The sequence below is a fragment of the Sycon ciliatum genome, chromosome 1, assembly GCF_964019385.1.
Source record: "Sycon ciliatum chromosome 1, ocSycCili1.1, whole genome shotgun sequence".
Taxonomy (NCBI): Eukaryota; Metazoa; Porifera; class Calcarea; order Leucosolenida; family Sycettidae; genus Sycon; species Sycon ciliatum.
This window is the reverse complement of record NC_088643.1, coordinates 69,048,356-69,061,012: the sequence shown is the minus strand read 5'-3', so window position 1 is coordinate 69,061,012 and position 12,657 is coordinate 69,048,356. Positions and strand designations below refer to the sequence as shown.

At 47.6% G+C, this 12,657-nt stretch overlaps 1 protein-coding gene and 4 non-coding genes across 5 annotated transcripts; all 5 read left to right on the top strand.

Annotated features, from left to right (window-relative positions):
* The first annotated feature begins 606 nt into the window (after positions 1-606).
* LOC135805117 (GPI mannosyltransferase 1-like) lies at positions 607-10,918 on the top strand. The gene is made up of 4 exons (XM_065319117.1): positions 607-1,690; positions 2,535-2,793; positions 3,262-3,363; positions 9,878-10,918. The coding sequence occupies exons 1-4, from the start codon at positions 981-983 to the stop codon at positions 10,049-10,051; spliced, it is 1,245 nt and encodes a 414-aa protein (XP_065175189.1). The 5' UTR covers positions 607-980; the 3' UTR covers positions 10,052-10,918.
* Trnar-acg (transfer RNA arginine (anticodon ACG)) lies at positions 3,606-3,678 on the top strand. Its single transcript has one exon. It is a non-coding gene; the product is annotated as a tRNA-Arg (tRNA).
* On the top strand, positions 4,582-4,654 carry Trnar-acg (transfer RNA arginine (anticodon ACG)). The gene has a single exon. It is a non-coding gene; the product is annotated as a tRNA-Arg (tRNA).
* Trnar-acg (transfer RNA arginine (anticodon ACG)) lies at positions 5,664-5,736 on the top strand. Its single transcript has one exon. It is a non-coding gene; the product is annotated as a tRNA-Arg (tRNA).
* Positions 9,406-9,478, top strand: Trnar-acg (transfer RNA arginine (anticodon ACG)). The gene has a single exon. It is a non-coding gene; the product is annotated as a tRNA-Arg (tRNA).
* Positions 10,919-12,657: the final 1,739 nt, after the last annotated feature.

Sequence of the window (12,657 nt, the reverse complement as noted above, 5' to 3'; positions counted from 1 at the left end):
TGGCTTTCCTGGAAATGTCCTCAATCTCCTTTCCAACATGCTCCAGGAGTTTCTCCATGTCCACAATGCTGTGCTCATCCGATGCACGGACAGGAACAAATATTTGCTTCGGACAGCCTACCTCCTCCTGACCAACTAGGTAGGGGATGCGGAGTGTATCGCAGGGCAGGACTTCCACCATTTTCCAAACCTTCTTGTACGCCAGATCGGAGTAAACATGCCAGGTAGCGAGAATAACATCAGAATTGAAATTTGCAAATCTTGCAATAAACTTCTCTTCTTCGTCGCTCATTGTCACGGACGACGATCGAGGCACAGAAATGCCAACAGCACAGTGAGTGCAATGATTATTAATAGTACTCCGAGAACTACCGTGAACAGACGGACGTGTAGACAGAGAAAGAAAGCTAACTGTAAATATTTAAAAGTAAAGCTACATTGAAAGCCGGCTGATTACAGCATAATGAATTTAGAAAAAAATTCAAAAACAATGTCATGTAGAAGATGACGACGCTGAAGCATGTTTATTTTTTCAAAAAGTACAGACTGTCAGTACAGAAAGTAAGTATTACAGTTTTTGTAGTTGGTTTTTGAATTGAATGGAGTTCGAGTGTGCTCTCTTTCTTTCTTTCCCCATTTCCCATTTCTCCAAAGAAGGACTGATATGATTCTGGGATGATTCTGATTGTTGATCGACTATTGCTGCTTTCCCCTGCCGCAAGGCTGGTATAGTCGCTTTTAGAGATTTCTTTTGGTCAGAGGAGAGAATTTGTGACTTCTGCCACGGTGGATTGAGAAATATTCCCTCATACACACAAGCGTGTTCTATACTACCGATAACTATGATGATCCTGAACGCCTGCTGGTGAGCAAGATCTTGGAATGGATTGCACGGATGTTGTTGGATTCGGGATGATAAGGATGTGCTAGCCAAACTCCCACCGTATTTGTGCTGTTTTATTACCAAGTCGTTCGAAGCAATGGCGCTGTCATCTATGCCATCATGGAAAACAGTACTTGTGGTGTCTGTGACCCTGCGAATTGCACTTCTGGTATTCGGAGAGTGGCAAGATCGTAACATGATTGTCAAGTTCACTGATGTCGACTACCATGTCTTCACAGACGCGGCACGACACATCAGCGAAGGACGATCCCCGTATGAGCGGGCAACCTACCGCTATACGCCGCTACTAGCCTATTTGCTAACATTGAATCTGAGCATTCACGCTTGCATTGGAAAGCTGATTTTTTCTGCATTGGACTTGGCTGTTGGCTGGTTCATCCGCTCAATTGTCAAGCAGGGTGGTCACAGTGAGAGCGTATCGGTGTTTAGTGCGTGTGTGTGGCTGTTCAATCCACTGACACTTACAGTATCAACACGTGGGAACGCCGAGTCGCTTCTCGCCATTCTTGTACTGGCTAGCATTTGGTTGCTGTATAGACGATGCACGGTTAGTGCTGGCGTGTTGCTGGGCGTTGCGGCGCACACAAAACTATTCCCGATGATCTATTCTCTGCCAATGTTCCTACTCATTGATCAAGCGTATGGAGCTAGTCCACTGGTTTCATCGTGGAGTAGAATGCCTGGTATCAGGGGAGGTCTTTCCCGGTTCTTGCGACCGAGGCGTTTGCTATTCGCCATGTCTGCGGCTACTAGCTTTCTGCTGTTGTTCGTCTGGATGTACTGGTGGTAAGTTACTTGAGATCATAATATGCATCACCTGGATTTACCCCACTGCTTGTATTTTTACATTTGAATGAAAATTCAGTCAACCCCATAGTGTAGGAGCCAACCCAATCACCTACTCCCTCGCCCTAGATCAATCATCATGTCAGTTTGCCACTTTGAAGTAGTTGCTGATTACATATTCAGGCTCTCAGGATCACAGTCCACTGTTGGCACTCTGTACTACATATACTGTAAAGTACCGCCGGAGCGCCCCACCATCTCGTCCTTTCGTGGTCGTCTTGTGGAGGTGGTTTCCTGTCTGTAGGTCATGCGACACGGACCTTGTACACACATTGCACGTTGTGCAGTCAATCCGTAGTTCCGTACCCAGTTTACCTTTGAGCGAATGCAAGCTCCACGTAAAAACATGCCAAGTGTGACCTTAGTACACGAAGGTTCTCACACTGTACACACTTTGTTGCACTCTGCCATATGATTTTCTTCCCTTGGCTGAAAAATCAAGATGGGGCGCTCTCGTGAGACGGGGCGCTCTGGTGGTACTTTACGGTACTGGTAAGAGTGTACCGGTATGCAAAGTTGCAAACTGTATTTGTTTCTTTAATTCTTTTAAAACTCAAAGATTGCTTTACGGAAAGGGCATGACTTCCGTCCAATTACTACTGCTTGAGTTATGGAACATGGAGCGGACTCCACACAACTTCTTGACTTGGAAAATGAACCGGATGAATCGAATGAGTGTGCATGACTGTACTGGTATGCTTTCACTGTTATCTGGGTGGAACTTGAAACAAGCTAAGTACAAGTACTCTCTTTTGTGTGCATAACTCTGTGTGCCGCTGGCTAGGTTTGGCGATGCGTTTGTGCACGAGACCTACCTGTATCACTTGACACGGCGCGACAATCGTCACAACTTCTCCGTTTACTTTTACTCGCTCTACCTGAGCTGGCAGTCCAGCTTGTCATCGTTGTTGTCTGTAGCCGCGTTCTTGCCCCAGGCTACGCTGCTGTTGGTCACGAGTGTGCTCCTGTATCGCGACATTGCACTGTGTTGCTTTGTGGAAACGTTCATCTTCGTGACATTCAACAAAGTGTGCACGTCGCAGGTAAGGCTGAGATGGTGTGTGCCCTTTTAGCAGAGGTAGTTCACGCATGTGACTCCCCGTAGCCGTACGGCTGTTGTTTCTTTAGGTACTACATATAGATGTACTGCAGTATTTGCAGCGTGCTATTGATGCGACTCCAGGAGTCTAAAAGAGGCATGAAATCAAGCTGCTGCGAAGTGATATTCATGGCATTTGATCGTCAGTCTGCTGGATGTTATGTCATTGGGTCTTACGGAAAGCAGCCTGTTTTACCGGAGAAATAACTAGGAATAACATAATGTGCACTGTATGATATGCGATACTCTCACATGGATAGAAAGCAGCAGATCATTTGATTTCAATGGTATCCTTGCTCATCTACAACTGCACTCGCCTATAAATATTGTTCTGTTTTGGAATGTCTTATATGTGCTGTGTGTGTGCTGTGTACTGTGTGTATGTGCGTGCATGCGTGTGTGCGTGTTGCAGTATTTTATCTGGTACTTATGTCTACTACCATTGATCTTGCCGGCATCATGGCTTACTGTGAAGAAAGGCTGTGCTCTTGTAGCACTCTGGGGAGCCTCACAGGTACGTACACTCTTAACTTTTCTTTTTTTTAATGTCTCACAGATACGTACATTCTTCTTAGGCTGCATTCGATAGCAATGTAGAGCCTCGCCTTTGTTGTACTCCCTGTTGTGCACTGCACTTCTTGCAGCTGTAGTACCACAGTGCGCCTTGACGATGTAATCCTATCAATAGGTCAACTGACTGGAGTGGCCTTGACGACATCTATCATAGATTGAAAAGTACTTGTGAACATTGTGATTGGCCGCGTGGCCCAACGGATAAGGCGCCTGACTACGAATCAGGAGATTCCAGGTTCGAATCCTGGCGTGGTCGCATTTTTTTGTTGCTTTTTGGCGACAATTCCTATCCGTTGCACATGATCAACATGCTCGCCAGAAGAGGAAGCAGCACATGACTCTTTTCACCGATATTGTTATTCGAAAACTCTTCCATTAGAGAGGTTCTGCTACACGAACTACGTACCAAACTCCGTGTCAACTGCAGTGAAGTTTGACACGGATTTTTCGTACATTGCACCGGTTCTGCTGTGCGTAGCATGCTCGTAGTATGCTCGAACTCCCGCCACATGTTCTCTGAACGCTCAGTTTTCACACGGAGTCCAGTCCGTGTGAAGCGTGCTTCACACGGAAAACGGTATGAAAAATCCGTATGAAACTTGATCCTGTACCGCGGCGAGGTTTCCATATGTACTTTGGCACGTTTTACCGTGTGGCAGAACCTCACTATTAATATACATTCTACCTACAAAAAGAGAGTTAGTGCAGGCGCTCAGCTGCAGCAAATAAATAAAGAAGTTGCGGCAATGCCTATACATATTGCTCCTTGGGCATCATGAGAGCATCATGCCGAGGAAGAGGAGGCAAGACACGGTTGTTTTATTTGAGAACGAGGCTTTTGGATGGACTAGAAAAGAGGTTGCGTTGTCAGTTTTATTGTGGGGTGAAGGTCCATTGAGTTCATGGTGATGTCATTTGTGTATGCCCAACTGTACTCTCTACACCAATGGTATACACTATGCAGGGTAAGGAAGAGGGGGTTGGGTGGCAGTTTGTGGGTGCCTCGCCTTTTTGCACCCCTTGATGGGGCATGCACTGCACCACCTGCAGCTGTAGTACCGCAGTGCTTGATGATGCGATCCTGTCAATAGGTCAACTGACTGGAGTGGCCTTGACCAAAGCCGTCATGGACTGAAAATTACTTACGAGCATTGTGGCTGGCCGCGTGGCCCAACGGATAAGGCGCCTGACTACGAATCAGGAGATTCCAGGTTCGAATCCTGGCGTGGTCGCATTTTTGCTTTTTGGCGACATTCAGTGTCCATTTCCATTTTGCGTTGTATCCATATATCCAATAAGCTATCCGGAAGAGGGCACCCAATTCTTTTCACTGATATCAGGGAGGTTTAGTTGCACATAACGAATACGGGGAACGTGGGTGATACCCGTAAAATTCATGCAATGGACCCACGCTCGCAATGTTGTGTTTTAAAGTCAGACGGATTCAAAACTTGTGAAAGCAAGAAAAGTAAACACGTTATTTCGGGACACAAACACCTTGGATAAGGGTTCGGGAAGAAACGAAAGCACTTCGAAGTGAGCTTGATTTGTGTTTGTGTTTGTGTCGATTACGGGTTGACTGGCTCGGAATGTGTTGTGCCTCGGAGGGCTTTCAAGACAAGCCATGAGGTATCATGAGCTTTTAGATTTTTGAGCACGTCTATTTACTAGTATCTGAATCCAAGTATCACACCACCTTCCCTTTTCATGGATACAATGCAAAATGGAAAAGCATGAGATCGAAAGGAAAGGTGAAGCTTTGAAGCGAAGAGAGTATTGCTTATCGAATATTTGATTTCGTGCTTCGAAAACTTCTTCAGCTGAGCACCCTCACAGCTTGCACAATGAGCTCCAGTCTGATTTTCACTCACCTTCTGGCGGAACGTGTGTGAGCCTCCATACACGGTACCGGTATGCCGTGAATCAGAAAACGGCTGTCCGTGGGTCACTGAGCTGATGAGGATCTGGGCTGATTGTGATCCCTAGACTGACACATTGGCTGAGATAGCAATGGTGGCCTTCGACATCTGCTGTTTCTGGATTGATTTTCTTGACCAACTTACGCCAATGGCGATTTAGAGCCTCACCTTTTTTGCACCCCCTGATGTGTAGTACTGCACCACTTGCAGCCGTAGTCCCACAGTGCGCCTTGACGATATAATCCTATCAATAGGTCAACTGACTGGAGTGGCCTTGACGAAAACCATCATGGACTGAAAATTACTTGTGTGTGTTGTGGTCGGCCGCGTGGCCCAATGGATAAGGCGCCTGACTACGAATCAGGAGATTCCAGGTTCGAATCCTGGCGTGGTCGTATTTTTTGCTTTTTGGTGACAGTCCCTGCTCATTCACCAAGAATACACGCGCCACACAGGCCACCCATACATACCTAGCTCGGAGATCAGAGTTGCAGTTTCGAGAGCAGAAGTGTTGTCCCTCGTCAAGCGGGACTCTGAGAACACACAGCGTGGCTTCGTACACTCAGAGCACTTAACGGCTAGACGGACTTTCTCCTTCCGAAGCAGGATAGTCATGGCTGGAATCGTCTTCGCTGCTCCATCTCCAGCTGCCTTTTTCAATGAAGGACGGTGCTCTCCAGAGGTCTGGGTGCCCCACACATCACTGAAGGCCTTGTAGTGGTCACCATCAGGGGCAGGGCACGGGAAGTGGTGCAGCTTCCGGAACGACTCGGCCGGCAGTGTAGGTGGTCCACAGATGGCACATTTGGGACTGCCACACTTCTTCACAACGAAGAAGTTGTGCTGTGCAATGCAGCAGTGCTGGAAAAACTCCTGGAACTTTGGCAAGGAGAACTGGGCCTTGGTCATTGAACGCCGCACATCTGAATCGATGTCTGCAATGATGGCGCATAGAGCATCAGTGTTCTCATGATTGGCAGCTTGCTGAGTGACGAATTTCTTGCCGACGAGTGGCACACAGTGGAGGTAGTCCGACACTAACGATTTTGTTGGCTCCACAGACTGCAGCAGTGCATCCATTAGACCCGCCTTCTTTGTGGCAGCTTCCCGCACATCCTTTGTGCTGTTTGCTGACTTGGAAGAAATGCCTCCATGTCGTCAGACATCTTGGCTCGCATCAAGCCAACTGACTGCAGTGCGAGGTTGACCAGGGACATAACCCGCTCCACAGGATTTTTGTAGCTCTGGTACGGGCACGTCCGAACTGCAATGAGGTAGTCCAGCTGCAGATGCTTGAACAGGGCAATAAGAGAGAGTTGGACGGATGCAAAATGACATTGTGATCCGAGCCACCATCAGTGTAAAGAGCAAGGACAGGATGGACGATGGTGTTCACCTTGTACTGCTTGAGGGATGTTGTGAGCTCAGCAGCATGGCGGACAGCAGATGATGGCTGAAACGCAGCCTCCTTCAAAGAGACTATGACTTGCCCACGGTAGAAACTGTCACGCACGGACTCGGGGATATCGACAACTAGAGCAACAGATGGTACTAGCTTGACCTTTGTGAAGTCGTGATCAGCAACAACGAATGCGACATCCTTGCTGACCAACACAGCCTTGCCTCTGTCCACAGCAGCTACTGGAAAATCTGGCTCCCCACTTTCAGCATATGCTTGTCATCCAAGCACCCAAGAGTACAAACGTCCCGGAACATGACGGCAAACTCCTTTAAGCAGCGGAACTGGTCAGCGGCGTAGTGGCCGTCGACATGGTTGTGGCTGCGCTGTCGAGCCTGGACCATGTGCTTGATATCTAGCTTTCCAGTGTAGTGACAAGCAGCAGCATGGGAGGTGTTCTTCGGGCAGAACTGCAATCTCACCCATGACTCACAGGGCACAGGGCTGTCTTCGGGCAGACATTTGCCAACTTGTTCAACAAGATCACGGGTTGAGATCGCTGCTGCCATGTGTCATCAACAGCCGTGAGGGCTTGGTCAGCTAGGAACTTGTCACACTCCTCCCAGAATGCATCATACCGCCCTTGACGGTCTTCATTCAGAGCACGTAGATCAAAGGCGATGTCAGGGTCTTGAGCGTCGAGGGCAAACGCTTATCTCTCCTGGACAGCCTTGCTTATGGCACAGGATGACTGGGCTACATCTCCGGAGACAAACTGGAACATGTTCCTCAAAACGGCAGGGCTGCACTCCGTCACCATCTGGTATCGTTCGATGAAGGTCTTTCTCATTGCACGTGTAGCAAATGATGGGACATCCTTTTCACATTGCTTGACTAGTTTCAAACTTGCAGTGGAATTGGAATCAGCAGGGTCCACCAGTACTTTCCATGCCCACCAAAGGCAACCAACATTACTACCAGGGTCGTAGGAGAAAAGCTCATAGGGAAACGGAAGCTCCATGCCATGGATGAACTTGTAGCGTTCCTTTCGATCGTTTGGCAGGAAATCATTCAGGTGAACTGCACAGCTATACGGCTCGGACGTACTCATAGCAGCGTCCACTTCACCATACTGTTGGCATTTCTCTGCGGTTCAGACTCGTGCTGAATGCCGCACCAGACTAGAATTCTCACTAGATTCAGTGGACCTCACAGGCTCCATACTCTCGTGCACACTGTTCATGCGAGCTGTAGCACCATCCAAGTACACAATGTACCTATCCAGCTGCCTGTCAAGCAATCGCAGTCCATCGCGCACTGTTGTCCAAGATGCTACTTGTACAGCTGGTACACTGGACAGCTCCATCAAAGACTGGCTCATCTCCTCAATCATAGTCCTGGAGAGAGGAGGCAAACGTTTATGCCATGCTTGCCTGGGTTGTTGACTTGTTGTAGTTCTTCTTCAGGAGGGGCTCAAACAAAGCAGGAGCAACGCACCCTCTGACCTGGAGATGTTCAACACGCTCAGATGTGAGCTCGAAGAGGACAGAACGCAATTTCTGAATGAACGATTTACCAACACTAGTCTCCAAGCCATTCCTGAATCCGAGCTTCGCAACTGCCAACCAATCGATGATGTTGTTCTCCAATAGTCTGTCACCGCGAAGAGTATCATCACTCGTGTGTTTTCCCGGTTGTTTCACGGAAGAAGCAGCTTGGGCACCTAGCATCAGCACAGGAAATGCATTTGTTCGTCCCCGCTGAGATGGTGCTGGCGAAATTTCAGGGAGAACAATCGTCAAGAAAACCCCAAACCTGGACAGGCGAGCCACTCGTTGTGATGCACTGACCTCAATGGCATTATTTCTTGACACCGACGCTGACACTTGACAAACAAGATCTTCGTATGTTACGGCATCAGAGTCGGTAATCTTTTTCTCCAGCTGACGGAAAACATCGCATACTGCCATGGGCTCATTGACATCAACGATTGTCCACTTCAGAAGAGAAGAAAACGTCTGCGGTCCTCGAACGACTCTAAAGGAAAGCAGCTCACCTTCTTCCATTCTGCCGACAAACAGCGGTGAAAGCGTCCCCCAACAGTTGCGGAGAGAACATCGAGTCTTCCGGCACAGCTCCGACAAGCGTGGTAGCAGTGCCGAAACTATTCAGATCCTCGCACTTGTAGTCAGTACACGGCAAGGTCAGCCTCGGGTACAACCAAGAGTACATATTAGGTTCATGTACTCTTGGTACAACTTTAGCGACCTCGCATAGGCCAGGCCAGGGTGCATATGTGCATGTGCTAGTCTCCACAGTGCAGCACAGGGTTTTTTCTTCTTTTTTTCTTCCAGACTCCTGAATCGTATGCGCGCGGGTGACGAGAAACATAGAAATAAAAAAACGTGTGGCCTAATACACTGGCCAAGATAACAATGGTGGCCTTCGACATGCACTGTTTCCGGCTTGATTTTCTGGACCAACTCGCATCAGTGGCATCCTCCTCTGTAACTATATTCTCTTGAGCGGTGTCTACCTGCGTTCACTCTGCCGTTCAGCGTTGTCAGTATCCATTCGGCTTTCCAGATACATGTAATAATTCAAAATCATAGTGCTAGATGATTCGTCACACATGGACTGAAAATTACTGAACAGCATTGTGATTGGCCGCGTGGCCCAACGGATAAGGCGCCTGACTACGAATCAGGAGATTCCAGGTTCGAATCCTGGCGTGGTCGCACTTTTTGCTTTTTTGGCCACCTATTTCAGTATTTTCTATGTTGCACTATATCAAGAGTACATAGTGCAACTTTGCAGCTGGTCTGGTGCACGGGATTTTTGTTGATATCGCTTTTTCAGAGCGCACGATGCGTGTCATACAAAGCAAGTGGGAAACCTGCGCTGGGCGCCGGCCTTAGTCGCGAGTTTGTGCCTTTGCGGCTCTTGAAGTGACGAGTGAAAGTGGGGTGCATAAAGCACAGGTCGCAAATCACTTGATTATCAAGCTGCAAAGTGTACTTGTTTGCATGGTGCGGAGCTCACTGAATAGTGCATGGTTGGTACATGGACTTGTTGTGGTCGTGCCCTCACTCACGTGCATGCTGTTCTGTGTGCTGTTTGTGACTGTCTCTGCACAGGGTCTTTGGCTTGCCGCCGCCTATTTCCTGGAGTTTGAAGGCTATAACACGTTTCTGTTCATTTGGATGGCCTCGCTCATTTTCTTCTGCTCTAATGCGTTCATCCTGGCGATGGTGCTAGCCCATCATACGGTCACCCCTTCATTTACAACACCAAGAGAAAAGAATGACTGAGCCACTACCTTCAGTTCACCAAAGAGCACACAGTCATGCTTAATTGCTTATCATTAATTTTTTTTAATTATACTACATTCCGAGTACAGTATAGCAGTTGATAGATGCGATTTTGCCAATTGAGCTACCATGTATCCTGGAAATGTCCCTTGATTTAAGTGACCATGTGATGTCGCTGCTCATGGAGATCTCCGTTTCAGCATTGTTGCCTTGAAGGCTTGGGGCTGGCCCCCGCGACATAATCTGATGAGTAGCAATGGTTCGCATCTGTTCCTAAGTGCTGTTCTCCTTTGCTGTTGCTCTAGCTCTTCCTTCTTTGTCCAATTGCCGGTTACGCCATCGTTACGCCATCTTTCTGACAACACAACTTCTGAACGGGATGCCCGGGCTGGCGTGGCTACTTGTACCTCAGACGATAAGTGAGTGTTCCCAGGTCTGTCCTACATTTGCCACTCGTCCTAGCGGCTATGTTATGTGCGACTAGTGTGTACTTCAAAGTATTTTCAGCTCGGGGTGGGTTTAGCACAAAATAGCTCCTTCTTTTAGCCACCAGCACCATGGCATCCCGCGCCATGCAAATCGTTTGTGGCTATTGCCATTTACCAGCCCCATGCGCCACCTCATGCTCAATGGGCAATTGTGATACACTGTACTTGCAACTAAGTCTTACCCATTCACATGGCACCTCCATTATTGTTGACTGACACCATAGAAGGAAGGCAAGGAAGAACATGGCATTGGAATTGAAGTTGGTAAAGTCATCCCTCTTTTCTCTCCCTGTATCAGCGTATGAAGCAGCACATACATACTCACAATACATACTCACAACACTGTGACTTGTTTACTCCTGAGCCTTCCCCTATACTAGGCTATAGTGCTAGGACATGGCGGAATACACTTACGCTTTCCTCACCTACGAAACAGCGGTTGCGACTGTCCTCACTTACACATCAAAATGGGATACCTAAAGAGGCAGGCAGCGAAACTGCGAGCGTTATAATTGGGAGGTAGCAGCAATTTTGTCCATTTGAGTTTATTTACTTGCGAGTCAGACCAGCGGTCTAGTGTAGGCGTTTCCCGTCATTAGCAGAACTAGCTTAGCCTTGTGTTTTCTAGTATTCGTGTTGTAATCGTTTGAATGAGCGATACAAAGGGAGCTAGAAAGAGAGGGATATTGAGTAGTCTTTTGAATTGCACACGTTGCCGGGCAGCCTTTTCCGGCGGTGGGTTTGGTTGCGCCTACCTGTGTATATCACCGTGGCAGTACTACAGAAGCTGTAGCTAACTGATCTGTACTATAGAAGCTGTAGCTAACTGATCTGTACTTGGACAACAAGCCATTGTGCTCACATATTACGTTGTGCTATCGAAGTTGGACCAGATATTTTGGATGTCTCTATTTGATGCTGTTCAGTATGTTGCCAGCAAACTGCTGTGTGTCAGTCTACTTGGTGGGGGCAGTGCTTCTTATTCACAATCAGATTTGATCTCGGAAAGCAAATTGAGCTTTCAAAACTTCTGAACTTTCTTTTTGCATTGCACCTGTGATCGAAGTCACTGCTGGGTACTGTGACATTGTATGTATATACCCTGGGACAGGGTGCTGTGTCAGGGTACATACTGTGCTGTGTCAGTGTATATACTGTACTGTGACAGGGTATATACTGTACTGTGTCAGGGTACATACTGTACTGTGTCAGGGTACATACTGTACTGTGTCAGGGTATATACTGTACTGTGTCAGGGTACATACTGTGCTGTGTCAGTGTATATACTGTGCTGTGTCAGTGTATATACTGTGCTGTGTCAGTGTATCTCTATACCCTGAGTACTACATGTATGTCAGTGTATCGAATGCACCAGTAGCTGCAGTGTGTCTAAGTAGCACCCACTGGGGATTCAGGTTTGCAGGACAGCCACAGCTTGTTCATTTCCTTTAGTTGTTCGGGTTTTCCTTCACTTTCTGCCAGTCGAGCTGTGGGCACACGGGTTCTACATGGTCAGTGTACTCTCTCTCTCTCTCTCTCTCTCTTGCTACAAGGTCCCTCTAGACCCTCTGTATCGACGATGCACACGCATGAACAACAGTTCAGAAGGTGAAACGTGCAAGCCTATCGAAAGCCAGCTGCTAAAGCTATTTGCTCAATGCTATGGCAATTTGTCTAATTTAGGGGTCTGACAAACTAGGACAAACTGTTCTGCTTCCATCCAGCGAATTCTTTCCTCGACAGTTCACCTCTCGTTTGGCACAAAGTCGTGCCGCTAGTGCATTCAGTGGCAACGAATTGTACGGTATACTCGCTGCGCAATATTGTGTCGTTATCACTGGTTGGAATGCTACCCCGGTATAATAATATCAGGCTGTGTAGTGGTGTTGTGTGATACGAAGTACACTCTCAACTGACCCGCCCTTGATGGAAGTGTTCCTCATCCAAGCTGGGCAATATTGTACTAATACATGTATACTCAACTAGTCGCTTATTTTTTATTAGTGGGTGTAGACCAATGGGATTGATTCTTGATTTGATCTTTTAAGTTCCTATTATGACACTGTGTGTACGTCAAGTAGAATCGTGCCCACAAGCGCCCGATTTTGTGAATTTATT

Excerpts from the sequence above, each read along its gene's own strand:
- LOC135805117 (XM_065319117.1), top strand. The coding sequence starts at position 981 with ATGGCGCTGTCATCTATGCCATCATGGAAAACAGTACTTGTGGTGTCT. Across the intron at positions 1,691-2,534 it reads TTCGTCTGGATGTACTGGTG|GTTTGGCGATGCGTTTGTGC; the intron begins GTAAGTTACTTG and ends GCCGCTGGCTAG. Across the intron at positions 3,364-9,877 it reads CACTCTGGGGAGCCTCACAG|GGTCTTTGGCTTGCCGCCGC; the intron begins GTACGTACACTC and ends GTCTCTGCACAG.